The 16,119-nt window shown below is 27.8% G+C and overlaps 2 protein-coding genes across 2 annotated transcripts; both read right to left on the bottom strand.

The window, feature by feature from the left end:
- Positions 1–4,246: 4,246 nt before the first annotated feature.
- Positions 4,247–6,220, bottom strand: LOC102582600 (cation/calcium exchanger 1-like). Its single transcript, XM_006343654.2, has one exon. It carries the CDS (start codon positions 6,191–6,193, stop codon positions 4,484–4,486), a length of 1,710 nt encoding a protein of 569 aa, XP_006343716.1. The 5' UTR covers positions 6,194–6,220; the 3' UTR covers positions 4,247–4,483.
- An 8,741-nt stretch (positions 6,221–14,961) lies between these two features.
- LOC107059924 (EG45-like domain containing protein) lies at positions 14,962–15,669 on the bottom strand. Its single transcript, XM_015307026.1, has 2 exons — positions 15,561–15,669; positions 14,962–15,248 (listed from the first exon to the last, which is right to left on the bottom strand). The coding sequence occupies exons 1-2, from the start codon at positions 15,667–15,669 to the stop codon at positions 14,962–14,964; spliced, it is 396 nt and encodes a 131-aa protein (XP_015162512.1).
- Between the last annotated feature and the right edge of the window lie 450 nt (positions 15,670–16,119).

Here is a 16,119-nt window from a genome sequence, read left to right as displayed (position 1 = left end):
TACGTCACATAAAATGGAACAGAAAGAGTAATATATATTATTTGAAAATGATATAAGAAGTGCTATAACTCACAATAATTAACAACTACAAAATATATTTAACAAAATCACATACAAAAAATTATATAACTCTCCAAATTTCATCGGTGTCACATAAATTGAAACAAAGAACTACTCCCAATTTATGTTATTTACTTTCCTTTTTAGTCAGTCCCAAAAGAATGTCACATTTCTATATTAAGTAACAATTTGATTATAAAATATTTATTTTACCCTTAATGAAATAATTTACAGTCATACAAATTTATATCATTCATTTTGGACCACAAATTTTAAAAGTCTTCATTTCTTTTTTAAACTCCGTGGCGAATCAAACTACTTCACATAAAATGAGACGGAGAAAGTAATATACATTGGGCCCGCGCTGGCGCGGGAACCTAATAACTAGTATATATATATATATATATCAATAGAACTACTTCTTCAAAACATTAAAAAAATATTTTATTAATTAATTCTGCCATGAGACTTTGCCCACTTTTATTTAATTGTTCAACCTTTGAAAGTTTAGTCGTTATGAGTAGTTGCAATAATGACTTAATATTTCTCTTTCCAAATGAAACATAAAAAATCTTGACTAATGACTATGGTTAGGTATTTAATTGGTTAAACCTTCAATCATCTGGTATTTGAAATAATTTTTGGCCCGATAAATTCATGTAGAAACTATATTTAAAAATTTGAGACTGCTAATAAAAGATTGAGAAATTTTAATCATTTCAGTAATTCCACAACACATTTCAGTGGAAACTATGTATGCTTAGTTATATAGACTAATTGTGTTCATATCCAGAAAAAAATAGTGAGGTTTTACTTAATTATGAAATACGATAATATAAATACATTTTATTTATATGCATAATAATAATAGTAAAATATATTGTATTCACACCTATACAATATCATTGTATAACTATATACAAACCTAAAATACTAATCAAGAATAAAGTGATCTTGACCCTTTTAACTACACACCTAGATGGAGACTATATATGCTTAGATATGATTGTCAATATTTTTTTTTAGTAGGTATAAAAGAGTTCTCTAGGGGGGACACATTAACTTTCCATTTTGGTAAGTATTACTCAAGTGACGTTGTCCTAATTGCAATAGTAATCGATTTTATTATATTTTTAAAGTAGAAGAGATTAATTATGAACAAGGATTATTTATTTTCCTTAAGAAAAAAAAATGTTGGTATATATAACTTAATCCTCTGGGCATATTAATACAATCAATTTTATTAATTTTGTCATGAGACATACACTATTGAAAAACAATATTTTTGATATAAAAACTAGCTTATAAGATAGAGACGGTTTAAGACGATAGAAAGAGACTAAATTCTTATCACGTAATTGATGTGGGACAAGTTAAGAGTCCTTTTGCTTTCGCATGGCCTAAACTTCTTCTTCGTAACCATCCATATCGCAAAATTAATCGACGCCAACTATAGTAGTTGAAAAATAGGGCCCAACCAAAATCCCTTAAATATCCTCTTTAAATAAGTTGATCTTACAATATTGATCAAGTTGACTAATTGAGAATGAACGATTTTACGATTTTTTAATTAATTATTTAAGATCATATAAAGAGACTTATATCACACCACCACAATCAAGGACAACTTCTAAGAATTAATATCTATATATGTAGCACAAAATGAATAAAATGCTTTATATTGCATTTAATGAAATGTCATTTTTATTTTTATTTTATATATAAATGAGTATTGAGAAGAAAAAAATAACAAAAAAACATTAATGGCTGATGTTATTATTTGTCACAGGTACAGTTTAAGAGCTGCTATCTTGGTGTTATGTGTATCTAGTCTTGGTTTAATATTTTAGACACCTCATTATATTTGGTCCCGTATAATAATTACTAGATCCATCTATTTTTAGACCATGATATTTAATACAATAATTAATATTTTGAAAAAAAAATAAGCTAATTTTTTTTTATTAGATAGAATGAATGGAAAATAAGTGTTTGTATTGTGGTTTTTTGCAAGATTTGACAAAGTCACATCTTTCAGTATTATAATTGAGTCGATCGAGCCAGATAATAAGTGAATAAAAAATGTACATATATAGTTATTCCAACGGAAACATTAGGAATTATTCTGTCATTTTTGTTAGAAATAGCCTTTTTAATGCTATATATGGTAATAGCTCCCCACCTATAAAATTGTGAATGATTAACTTTTTAAGATTATGTTGAACATTAAGAAATGATGTGGAAAAGATTAGTTCTCTTGATTCATCTTTTAATAAGAGGATTAGGTCTAATAACTCCAAAAAGTCAAGTATTTATAAAATTTCTCCAACTGAATATGTGAATCGTGAGAAGACATCATAGGTAAATTTTACTTTAAAAAATGTTATGGATTATGTAGACGGTGATGTAAAGATATATCAACACTCCACTACTAACCAACTTTACTTGAATTATCCAATTAAATATATGAAATCTGCCCTTAACTTTATGATTTATAACGAAAATTAGCTGAAACTTATTCATGATTGATTTTTTTTATTCGAAAATTTTATAAGAAGAAACGGACAAAAGAAAAAAAAGAAACTTGTCAGGTCAAAGCTAGTGTCATTTTGTGGATTAATTTGTTTGTTTTCTAGTTATAGAAAGTTTTTATTTTTTTTGGGAGTTTTTGATTTACCGTTTGTTTGAAGTAATTTAAATTTGTCCTTTCTATTATCGTATTGAACAAACAGCTATGTCAAAAAAGGACACATGAGTCATACAAATAGTGGGAATTAAATCCCAATTTTATTCCCTTTATCCTTTTTTTTTTTTTTTTTTTTGACATTTTGAATTTTGATCCCTTTTAGCAAAAAAATTGGACAAAGATAACTAAGTTCTTGGTGAAGCGATAAGGGGTGTTCGTGGTTCGGTTTAGATCGGTTATTAGTTAAAATTAAATTCAAATTAATTATCGGTTTTAAATTTCTAAAACCAAACTAGATAAAAAAAATAACCGTCGGTTTTGTTCGATTTTTTCGGTTCGAAAGTAATAAGTTTGTTGCATAAATACGTATCTCGATAGACACAAACACTTAGTACATGAATAATTCACAAAAAAGATATTACACGAACAAAGTGATTCATCCAATGTACCAAGTTTTAGAAACTTAAAAAACTCATTGTCAATAGCATAAAGTTGATTCAATATTCTGGAGATCTCAACATCTTATAAAATTTAAAATATATATAACTTGGTTCGGTTTGATTATTTTTGCGGTTGATTTTTAGTAAAACCAAACCAAACCAAATAGTATCGATTTTTCAAAATTTAAAACCAAACTTAACCAAATCAAACCAAATATCTGTTTTTTTAATCGGCTTGGTTGGGATTGCGGTTCGATTTGATTTTATAACCATAACCATGAACAACCCCAGGTCGATAAGTATTCTTTTATCCTTTATGAGAGGTATAACAACTTGTTTGGATGATTAATACACATTATTTCATAATATATTGTAGTGTATTGTTAAGTACAATGTTTAAATGAATTGTATCGTTTAATAATAGGATTATTTAATAATAAGTAAGGTCAAGATGAGGAAACAAAGATAATGATATGACTACACCAAATTAATAATTACGTACATTACGCTTTACTAGGTGATGATATCCTAATCACTGACGTAAAAATGACATTTTCATCGTTACATAAAATGCATATGATAGTACTACAATACAATAAAATTAAATGACAATTGAAACAAACATTATATTTAAAGTAACTACAATACCTTGCTCATAACTTTGCCTCAACAAACTCATTATCAATGAATTCCCGAGCAATTCTCAATCAACATATGTGATTCGGATCTAGCTTCAAGTTCAAACAAATTTTTGGCCCAGTATGCCAATATTGGTGTACATTTGGGCTTACATAAGAACATCAAACTGAGCCCATTTACTGCTAATGTGTTCAAGGCCCAAGGTCTTATTACTTTTACAATAAAGTAAATTACATAAATATCCACTTCTTTAGTTACTTTAATTGATAATAGTCCCATAATTTCAAATTCCACATGTGAAACTTCGAGACATAATTTCATGGCACCCAAAGATGAGGAAAGACGTAATAATCAATGAATTGGTTAGGAAGTTAAAAAAAAGAAGAATCATAAATCAGGAGATTTCCGAATAGGCCGTTGGTTGATATGCAAGATAATACATCACCATTATATATACTTAGGTTAAATACATAAATACAACTTTACATCTAAGTAGAGATCTTTGATTCTACTTTACTACAAAGTGCTTCAACCTACCTTCCTCACTACTATCTTGAGAGAAGCAATCGACTTAGGATGATATCATTGGTTATTTTCTTCTTTTTACCTCTCGAGAGCTTCCTTTCAGAGTCCACATGCTTCCTTATTCACGAGGTTTCTATGGGGAAACTTGAAATTCAATGAAGCCCAAAGCTCTAGCAAGTTTTAAGAACAAGAAACATGAGTATATAGCTAAAAGCCCAACTCCAAAGAACTTATCAAGCCTCATGTCTCTTTTGGGCAAGATTACCAAGGCCCAAAGTAGGCCCAATAGTAAAAACCCAATGGTCTCATAAATAGTTGAATCTATTGGCACAATATAACTTGAAGGAAATGCTTTCCAAGTTGTGAAAATAAGTGATGAGCCCAAGCCCACTAAGGTGTTGAATATAGGCCCAGCATAGCATCCACATAAAGCCACTTGGGCTCCTATAGGCCCACCAGTTTTGGCAAGTGTTACATTAGCTACCAAGTCTCCTAATGAGTTACCCCAAGCAAGAACAGTTAGGCCCAAAATTGATGGGCTTATCCCAAAGATTAGGCCCATTGAGACCAACAAAGAAATAAGTTCTTCAGCCAAGATGTAAGTCCAAGTAATGCTCATTAAGAAACCAAGCCCAAGCCATAAAAAGTTGAACTTCTTTGGTGGATGAAGCCCATCACTTGTGAAAAACACAAGAACCCCACAACAAAGCCCAAGAACTCCACTAATTCCATAGGCCCAAATACTTGATTTAGGCCCAAAGAAATCCCAAATGAGAACCAATAGCAAAGGAGCTAAAGTGATTGACACAATCCCAAATGATTTTGACCATTTCTCTTGTGAAACATTTGGAATTGTCAACTTTCTTGGCAAGTCAAGTGGTAATTCAAGAACATACCCAACTTTTCTCAACACACAAAATTTTGCACTTTGAACCTCATGACCTTTATCCACCAACAAAGGCACCTTCAATTCACATGACAATTCTTGACCTTTTTTCATGTCACAAACCATTGGCAAATCAAATGAATCATCATCATCTGTCTCAATCTCTTCTTGTCGAACATGCATTTCCGAGGCGAATATGAAGCAAACATAAACAAGATACAAGAAAAAGAAACCTAAACTACCCCACAAGTGAATCTTCCCAATGATGATCACAACAAGAAGGCAAACAACACAAAGAATCAAGAACATGACATTCCCTATAAAACTTGACTTCTTGATTTTCCTTCCATGTTGACTAATTGATATACTTGTAATCCCAGCCACTACACTTGAAACAAAGAAAGCACCACCAATTATACTATTGAGTCCAATATCATTTGTACCATCATTCATAAAAGAAACAATACTAGAGAAAAAATCAGGTGCACCATTACCAAGTGAAAGAAGTGTAACACCAGCAATTATAGGTGAAAGTTTCAAACTTTTTGATAATCCATCAAGTGAAGAACAAAAATAAGTACTAGCAGTATCACCTAATAAATAAAAAAGTAAAATTAACCATAGTGCTAGTAAAATATATCCAAGAATTGGGCTAAAAGTGCAATAAAAAAGTTGTAGATAAAAAATATATCCATTAGGTTTACACCCTTCATGGGATTTAACATAAGTGCACTTTTCATCTCTAGTAACAAATTTTTCAATACCTTTACAACCAATATCTTTGCTTTTCAAGAAACTATTTTTTTGGAGAATTGTGAAAGTGTTGTTTGGATAAAAATTGGAATTTGAAGAGTAGAAATGAAATGTAAGACAAGAAATTATAACAAGGAAGATGATATTGAAGAATAAAGATAGAATCTTGGTTCTATACTTAGAGAGAATTTGAAAATTAGACATTTTTTTTAAATAAAAATGAGAGAGATGATTTTGAAATATGAAAAATAGTTGGTATGTATAATGGACTTTTTTGTAAAATTTGGATTTGTGGGGACAATGAGACATAAAGATCCTTAGTACTGTTTTTTTATGTTTAAAGAAAATCTCTTGGAGAAAGAAATAAAACAGGCTGTTAAAAATAAAATAAAAAAAGGGCTAAAATTGCAAACAACTTGTTTGCTTATCAAAGGTGCTAAGAAATTATCCTACAAGGTGTCTAGCTATTACTGATTCAATTAATTTAAATTTATGCTAGAAAAATTCATTAGAGAATTCAGAATTTATTGATCGAATGATTATTCAGTTTTGAACAATTTATATCGTAGAAAAATATTTTTATTTATTTTTTCATGAAAATGAAAATACTTTTCTATAGTCGTTTAACGCCAAAAATTATTCTAATTAATTTTAATTTTTTTTAAAAAAAAACTAACCCCGACTTGACAAGGATATTCGTTAACATAGATTTCTGACAGAGTTAATTTCATATAAAATAATTTCGTATATCATGAGATTGTTACCTCTTATGTAATAACCAAACAACCCCTAAAGTACATCAATAGTGTCCACAAGTTCGAAGTAAAGTTGGAATTTCTTTTCAATTTTGGAGTTCACTAATTAAGTCAATGTGAACTATCATAAATTCCAAATTAAGAGTTGTGTAGTTGAAAATTCATAAAATCAGTCGGAATGAAAATGACATTATGTGACAATAAGATAACGTATTATTAGAAATAAAGATTTTTTCTATCGTAAATTAGTAGAAAATTTGTATTAAGAATGAAAATGACATTATGTGACACTAAAAAGATAACACAATATTCCCAAAGAAGTCTCATTTTTCTCAAGATATTCAAAAAATTCGATTTCATGTTTAAGAACCCGACTTAAAAGAGAAGAGAAGATCGAACTAAAAGGAATTTTACTTTTAACAATTGAACTTAATTTTTATATTAGCTGAAGTTAAACGTCTTTAGATCCTACTTAGAACTAACTTTCACTTTAATATTAGAAACGTATTCAAATATTATACATTTGCTTATGTATGTGAATGTGATTAGTTAAAGATTGATTCTATAAAAAGTAATAATATATTTTTATGATATGAATATGACTAGGCAAAACAAAAAAAAGAGTCCAAATACGAAAATCCTGTAGAAGTTACAAATGTATTAGAATCTGAGTGCACATGTGCCTTTAGCCATTACACCTATTTGATCTCTTTGATGATCTAATCAAATCAACAAAACTATTATTAAAATAAAAAGAATCCTTAATGAGTGGAAGATTTTCTTTTGGTATAATATAATGTTTGGGTTAGTTTACGCGTATTTTGATTAATTGATGAAGGGTGATAAGAAATAATATGACGTAGCTTTAATTGAGGATATGCTTTAGATAGGAGAGTGTAAAGGGCAATGACAGAGTCAGAAATTTCACAAAGGGTGTCCAGAAATAGCACAACAAAAGCTTTTTTCAAAAAGTAGAACTAGTGAGATTCAAACACACGAGCACTATTTCATTCCAAGCATCTAAAACCACTAGGCTACAACAATTTATTGTGTTGAGGATGTCCAAAATATATTATTTAATCATGTCGTGTATCATTTTACTTGTATATACGATATTTTTTCCAACGAATTGGACACCCTGACAAGTAGCTATGCCACTGGTGAAAGACACATATTAGAGTAAAATGATAGAAGGTAGTGTAATTGCGTCTTGCCTAGGGTGCTGGTATTGACAATGGTATCAATTCTATTATTATAGTTTTATCATTGTTTATTATTATTTTAGTAAATTGCTTATAGTATTTCGATTATCACATGATTTTATTTTTGTTTAATTGGCTCCTCTCTAATAGACGTTTACATTGTTTCCTTGTTATTTACGTTTTTATTTCAAATCTTTCAAAATCATGTCCTGAATTTCACCTATAAAATTTGAAACTCCATATAATAATGGTTATTTTTTAAAAGACAACTAAAATGTGACTAATCGACATTGTTTTCCATTTTTTTTTATTAGACTCTATCATTAAGAGATAATTACCTAGAGTTTAACCTGCAATAATTAAAATTTTATATATAATTGTGAGATTTTTTTTTAAAATAGAGTAAAAAAGTGATCGATAAATTAAATGTTATTTCTACATTTTGTTTCTATTATTAAGCTCTATCTCTAAAAGACAATGACCTAGAGTTTAACCTGTAAAAATTAAAACTTCACTATCTAATAAATACATTTAAAAAATAGAACCGAAATGTAATCAATAAACGTTATTTTTACCTTTTATTTCCATTTTCATTTAACTCTTATCTTTTAAGTTTTAAGATGCTATGATTAGGAAAGTGATAGAACTTCAACTAAAATACAAAACAAAAAATGCTGATTTTTTTTTTAGGTATAGGTAGGAATGGGACAATGGCTGCTATAGTGATATTTCATATATATATATAAAACACAAGTCATAATCTTATACCCTACACTCTTTAAATTGGGAACTAAACTCAACCTTCCCCAGTTGGATATATATAATAACAACACCACCCACCACTATTATTTTTGTCCAAGATGTAAATTCCCCTAGTTGTGCCCTGCAAGCTTGGACTATATACAAAAAGACACGTACATTTTTTAGGAACGACGTCAGAATTTTCACTCAGAAAATTAAAAATATAATGAAAAAATAAACAAAGAAAGCTAAAGAGGATTCAACATCTGTGATACAACATCGGAGCTATGTTTTTGTCCAAGATATGTAAATTCCCCTAATTGTGCCCTACAAACTTGAACTATATATGCAACACAAAAAGGCATGTACTTTTTAAGGAGCGGAATTAGAATTTTCAACAAGATTAATTCAAAATATAAGAAAGTCTTTTTTTACTGAATTTTTTTTTATGTCATGTCTTAATTTATATAGCATGTCCTTTCAGATTTTTACATTCAAACAAGTCTTTTTTTTTACTGAATTTTTTTCACACATCTTTTAAATATATTGGATTATCAATTATTATAATCTATAGTACTTTTACGTAGTACTCAACATGTAAATTTTATTTCAAAAAGCTTAAAAATTCTATACCTGAATTAAGGATCAAAATTAAATAATTTAACTCTCAAAATTCAAATGATACCATATAAACTGACACAGAAAGAGTATATATAACATATTCTTTTATATTATAAAATGATAAATATTTAAAATAATCTTATTTTTGTCAACGTGTCAAATAAAAAAGGCTGGAGGGAGTAAAATGTAATTTGATTGCCGTGAAATAATGAAAGACTCTTTAGATCCTTACAAAAATAATAATAATGCATATAAGTCCAAAACTTCCAAGAATGTGCATGAGATTGACATGACTTTACATTTATTTTAAAAAACAAAAATTATTAGTTGTATTTATAAGAATAGTTGTTTGATAAAATAGTAGGGTAAAGGAAGAATCTTTATATCTATCAATATCATGATCGTAACAAGAAGCATGTCTGAGATGATTTGCATGTGAATGATAAAGAAATGCCAACCTAATAATTTATTATTTAGAAAATTTGAGGTTAAGTTTAAATAATATATGCAACGTGTTGAAGTGGGATGGTTGAAATTGAGGCTTGAATAATATCACGTGTGATAAGAATATATTTTTTAATCAAATCTTAATGTAAGTTTTATGAAGTGGTGGTCAATTAGACCAGATATGTATGTATCAGAGTGTTGGCCGATCAAGAATTTGCACGTCCAAAAGATGAAAGTAGCAGAAATGAGGATGTTGAGATAAATATGTGATCATATTATGATTGATATAGTACTAAGAGCGAAGATATATGAGATAATGTGGAAGTGACCTCCGTGATGGTGATTGGTGAGATTGAGATGATTTGTATGGTGAAGTGGAGATGCATAAAAATTTCGATAAGGAAGTGTGAGAGGTTGACTATAGTAGGTAGAAGGAGAGGTAGAGATATGCCAAAGAAGTATTGTCGAGAGGTGATTGGATAGAGAACATAACCTTAGATATAAAACTTTGGAGATCGATAATTAGGATAAAAAGTAAGTAGGTAATCAAGCTTTGTCTAGTTTCATTCTCACAATTATTTTTATTACTCTCCTGATAGTTTATTATTTAATTTTTTATTATACGGCCTTTAATTTTAATTATTACATTATTTATTATTGCTACTTTCTCTTTTCTATTTTGGATTCTTCATGACTACCTTAAACATATCCATAATATCCATTTTGAATTTAAATATAAAAGTTTCTAAATAGAGGAAAAATAATTGTTATTATTTTTAGATAAATTAAAATAATTACAGTATAAAATAAAATAGTGGTGAGTAGAAATTAGAGCACAAGAAAAGCAAGTCTAATACGTAATGTCTTATAATTAGAATGTCCCTTTCATATTAACTGACAGACGCAAAGAATAAGGTCTATCTTTTTATTATTTTGTCACCTAATTTGATTATTTTTTTCTCCTTTTTCAATTATTATTTGGATTGTTTGATCATGTCAAGTCATCTAGTGTTGACAATTAATTACTTTCTCTCATTTGTTTGATTTTAACTTGATATAATTTTTTATTAAAAACTTTGAAAATGTTATAATTCAAAACTAAAAATATATAGAATGTATCATAATATTATTTAATCTTATAATCTTTATACTATTATAAAATCTGATTGAAAAATATTCAATGGCTATACCAACAGACACATATTTCACAATAGAAGCTTCCCAACTAATGAAATATGTTCCTCACCTGTTTTCATGATTTGTTGATTTAATAAAAATGAAGTTGAAAAATCATATTTTATAACATAATTTTTTGTATTACAAAAAAACTTTATTTTTAATAATATAAATATACAATATAAAAAATTAAAATTAAAAAATTATCAAAAATTTTTCATTCATATCAAACACACCCTAAATCACAATGCCTTATCCAAGATAAAGACTAGTCAAAAGTGTTTTAATAATGACGTTTGCTTATCTTAGTCATACATCTTAGAAATATGTGATTTTCAATTTATCGATATGAGAAGAATTGAAATTTATTACTTTATTTTTATGATTTTTTTTTTATATAAATTGAAATTAAAAAATTTGTCATTCGCATATTGTGTCAATTTTTATCATTTTAATTCCAATCTTGTTAACTGATTAAATTGCAGTACTCTTTCAAAACAAAGCAAGTTAAAAGAGATCTAAAAAGATATTCCATATAAATAATATAATCAATTAAACTATATCGTATAAATTAAAATAGAAAAAATATTCCGAACGGTCTCTATTCAATGTCACATGATGTTTACGTGGCAATTTTTGTTGTGCAGAGATGATGCTGACAAACAATGTAAAGTCCATAGCAAAATTGATGTTGTACTAAACATGTGGAAAAAAAAAATGCAAGTTGATATTATCACATTGGGTCACTTGGTGGACATAATCTTTTTGACGTTGTTTGAATTCATAATTTTCGATATGGAGTATAAAATAAAACAAGTTTTTTTTAATAATATTATTATTTGTCTGAATATTTAATTGTAATTATAAAATATTGTTAGGTAGGATATTGAATATCTTAATGAAATGTTAATATAAAAATTTTTATTATAAAAGGTTTGACTAAAATTTGGTAAATATTAGATTTGGACTCATAATTTTACTAGTCTTAAATTTAAATTCTGAATCCACTATCATTTCTTTAATTCTTATTTAAGGGGGTAACTTGTTTAGTGATAAGAAAATAAAATAAAATTTCAAACATGTCTTAGAGTAAACTATATCATTTCAAGAAAGGTTTTTGATTGGATTTTGGTTTCGTGAGAAGTGATTCAACCTCTTTTAACTTATTAATTAGTTGATTGTGAGTTTCTTTAAAGTGGGACTTTCCATTGTGGATTCAGATTAGTCGAACTTCCAAGCAGTTCACGAATACTTGATAGAAAATAATAATATGAATGATCAAAACTTAGTTCTTAATTTAATCTCATCATGAAATATAGTAAGAGGAATAAAATTGCTCTAATATTAATTTGAAATCTCGATCGTATTCGAGTTTTACGAATGTAAGAACTCAGACTAGGGAGCGCCTCCTTTTAAATGAGCCACATATATGTTAAATTTGTTAAAACCCAATGGGCCAATTTGCAACTCAAGGCCCAATCTAAAATTTATTTTCATGGACCTTATTCAAATTTATTGGGCTAATATATCACAATTTCTTTTAAATTTCGTATTTAATCAAATTACTTCAATCTTTTCGATTTTCATTTGTTAGAATTGAGTTAAAACGATTGAGAAATTTGAATCAGTTCATTCTCTGTAACTATTAGGATAATCCCAAGAAAGAGCTACCCTTCAAACGCCAGAATTTTACTCTACGTTCGACTAGTTACTCATCTACTTTCTTTTCAAGCAAAAAAATAAATATAAAAATAACGAATTAAATAATATCTTACAATAAAGTCTTTTAACATATATGTCAGGTCGTACATATGTATAAAGTTACTCCAACAAAATTTATCACAATTTACAGAGTGGCTAGGTTGAATAAGTTTTTTAATTTTTTTTTTTTTCACTTGAATGTTAAAAACGTGTCTATTGATGTACTAAAAAATAAATAAAAAATCAATACTGCTAACATGTGATTCTGTCATTTTGGCATTAGATAACATGTCATGCATATTGACGTTCCTCTACTTTGGGACGTCAAATTTTTTAACGTAAATCTAAACTAATCGAACATCAAAATAAGTACTTGACACAAAATGAAATATCAAGTAGAAAAATAAAACTTGATCACCATGAGGAACATGCTATAAGTAGTAGCTCATTTGATTGGCTATATGAACTTTTTACCTTATTAGTGACAGTTCGATTCTCCATCTTATAATTCCCTATATCATTTCTCCTTCCTACCCTACCCCCAACTAAAAAAGAAAAAAAGAGAGGAACAATGTTTATCCGTGCAGAGAGGTCCCAAGGAATTTACAATCTTTTTTTTATTGGTGATGATTCGATTTCCTACTATGTAATCACCTAACTCAATTATTATCATTATTATTTTTAAAAAAATAAAAAAATTTACCTCCATTGTGTTATTTGTTTGTTTGTTGGCCCACTAAATTTTTAACTTTTTTGGTCTTACTCTTATTTCACTCCCTATAAATAACCTCTATTGTGTTATTTGGTTATTCACAACTCTAAATTGCAATCTTTCTTTATTGGTGATGATTCAATTTTCTACGATATAATCACCTACCTCAATTATTATTATATATTTTTTTTTAAAAAGAAGAACATGTTTACTGTGAACAACCATTGCTTCACATATTGTTGTCCCACTAAATTTTAACTATCTTGATCTTACTCTTATTTTACTCCCTATAAATAACCTCCATTGTGTTATTTGTTTACTCACAACTCTAAATTACAATCTTTCTTATTATTAAAAAAAAACATTTCCAAATTTTTTTCACTCATTAATTCCATGGCTCGTTCCATTTGCTTCATGGCATTTCTGGTCTTGGAAATGATGCTCTTTGTTACCTATGGTTTGTCTTCATCATTTATTCCTCTAAAACATCATAATAAAAAAATGTAACTAAGTGATCTAAAGCAGGAGCTAGCCTTCAAACAGAGACGTACATGTGTATAAAGTAGCTAGGGTACTATTAAACTTCTTTTTTATGGTTTGATATACTCCGTATTGGACACTCATATTAGGGTTAAATTCATATTAATTTGTACGAGAAGTTTCACATTAAAAGGTAAAACTCTCTTTAACAAAGATTACTTTACTTTGGATAATGATGAAGGGGAGTATATAATATCATGAATTCTTGTTGCTGAATTTATATCTAATCTTATGGTCATGCAAAAATTAGGAAAATAAAATGAAAGATAAATAATTTATGTTTGATGACAATTTTATGACTGAATTAATATATTAATAATAATAATATAAAATGATGAATTAATTAACATCTTATAATAAAGTCTTTTGACATATATGTCAGGTTGTACATATGTATAAAGTTACTCCAACAAAATTTATCACAATTTACAGAGTAGCTAGGGTAATAAGTTTTTTTTTTCCTTCACTTGAATGTTAAAAATGTGTCTATTGATGTACTAATAAATAAATAAAAATCAAGTACTACTAACATGTAATTCTGTCATTTTGGCAATTGATAAGGTTGTACGTTTAGGATCATTTGGATATTCATGAAGATAGTAGGGATGATATGATATTAAACATTTATTTTGATTTCACACTCGATATTTGACATTTATATTAGGAAATGACGATTAAATTTGTATCCGTGCAAAGAGGCTAAATTACACTCGTATTCATATGTTATATATCTCTTCTATTTGAACGGACATATTGAGAGTGAAACAACTAATAATTGATTTCCAAAGGTAATTGCAAACCAAAATTATGATAATATCAATGATTTTATTGTCTTATTATTGATCAAGTATATGCATTCATTTGTTGAATTATACATTGATCAAATCAACTTTCCTTAGAAATATAATTTCACATAAACTATAGTACTAAATTATTTGGAATTGTAAGCTTCATCCTCTATGAAGAAGCATTTTATAAAACTTGTTGATATCCTCATTTAATCCTGAAAATCATAAAACAAAATAATCATAAATAAATCATGCAAGTAATCATAAATCAAACTAAATAATATTTTACTTACTGAACGTAATCGATCTTGACTTCGAAAGCCATAACCATAGAAATAGTTTCAAAAGCTTTTTCAGGTAGATAAAATGTTGCATCAGCAGTACATTCAGGACAATAATCAACAATCTTCACCACAACACTTTTACCAGTACAAGGATGTAACAAATATTTATTTGTTTCTCCAGTACATGTCACATTAAAATTTTTTCCACAAATGGCACCACCATTCCATAAAGATTTAGAACCAACTTTTGCTACCATGTCACCTTGTGGTTTGGTTCCATAACACTTTGACGCTGTCAGTATATACAAGTTCAATTAATAAGAAAAAAAAGTTAGAGCTAGATTTATCGTAAATATACAAAATTAATATATGAATTGAGATTTCAAATTATGCAAGAATGTTTTTGGTCAAATCAAGAATTAATAGGAGACAACTTCTGTCGTTAAACAATAAAATGTTGTTCAATAACGAACTAGCAATGGATTATCAAAAGGCTCATGTTTAGCGATGAATTTCGTAAATAATTCCTTCTTTTTTTTTGTTAAAAAAATGTGTAATGAAATTTAAATAGAGGAACAATTTGAAAGAGAAAGAAAATACTTACGAACATAGCTACTATTATAAAATGATGCAATTCCTGGTTTAGCCAAAACTATAGAGAAAGTAGCCAAAAAACCAATAATAACAAGAAAAGTATTTTTAGGAATTGCCATTTCTTTTCTAAATCTTTTAGTATTTTATTTCACTAATATATCTTTCTATCCCAATAATCAACAACCTTTTTATAGTTTTTCATTGGCTAGTAAAATATGTAAGTTGTTAAAAGAATAAAATCAATTCATTTATTATTATTGATTCATAGAGTAAGTAGTTAATAAAAAAATATTTTGACGATATCCAGCAAATTAATATAATTTATTAAGGTAGGTTAATTAATTATTACATATCAATTCATGTGATATGATAAGGATATTTCCTGTTTATAATTTGTTAATTTAAATTTTAAAATGTTAACATAAATTTTTACATGACAATACTATACTATACAAAAAAAAATGATATTGGATATAAAATTTAGGGAAAATGCATAAGTACCCCCAGCCTATGCCCGAAATCCCAGAGACACACCTAACCTTTACTAAGGTTTTATTACCCCCCCCCCC

Source organism: Solanum tuberosum, unplaced genomic scaffold (assembly GCF_000226075.1).
Source record: "Solanum tuberosum cultivar DM 1-3 516 R44 unplaced genomic scaffold, SolTub_3.0 scf00047, whole genome shotgun sequence".
In the NCBI taxonomy this organism is placed as follows: Eukaryota; Viridiplantae; Streptophyta; class Magnoliopsida; order Solanales; family Solanaceae; genus Solanum; species Solanum tuberosum.
This window is presented reverse-complemented; position numbering and strand designations above follow the sequence as displayed.

What these genes read in the sequence shown, in the direction of transcription:
- LOC107059924 (XM_015307026.1), bottom strand. Translation starts at nt 15,669, where the DNA reads ATGGCAATTCCTAAAAATACTTTTCTTGTTATTATTGGTTTTTTGGCT. An exon ending in TTATAATAGTAGCTATGTTC is followed by an intron (nt 15,249 to 15,560) that starts GTAAGTATTTTC and finishes ATATACTGACAG; the next exon opens with CGTCAAAGTGTTATGGAACC.
- LOC102582600 (XM_006343654.2), bottom strand. Translation starts at nt 6,193, where the DNA reads ATGTCTAATTTTCAAATTCTCTCTAAGTATAGAACCAAGATTCTATCT.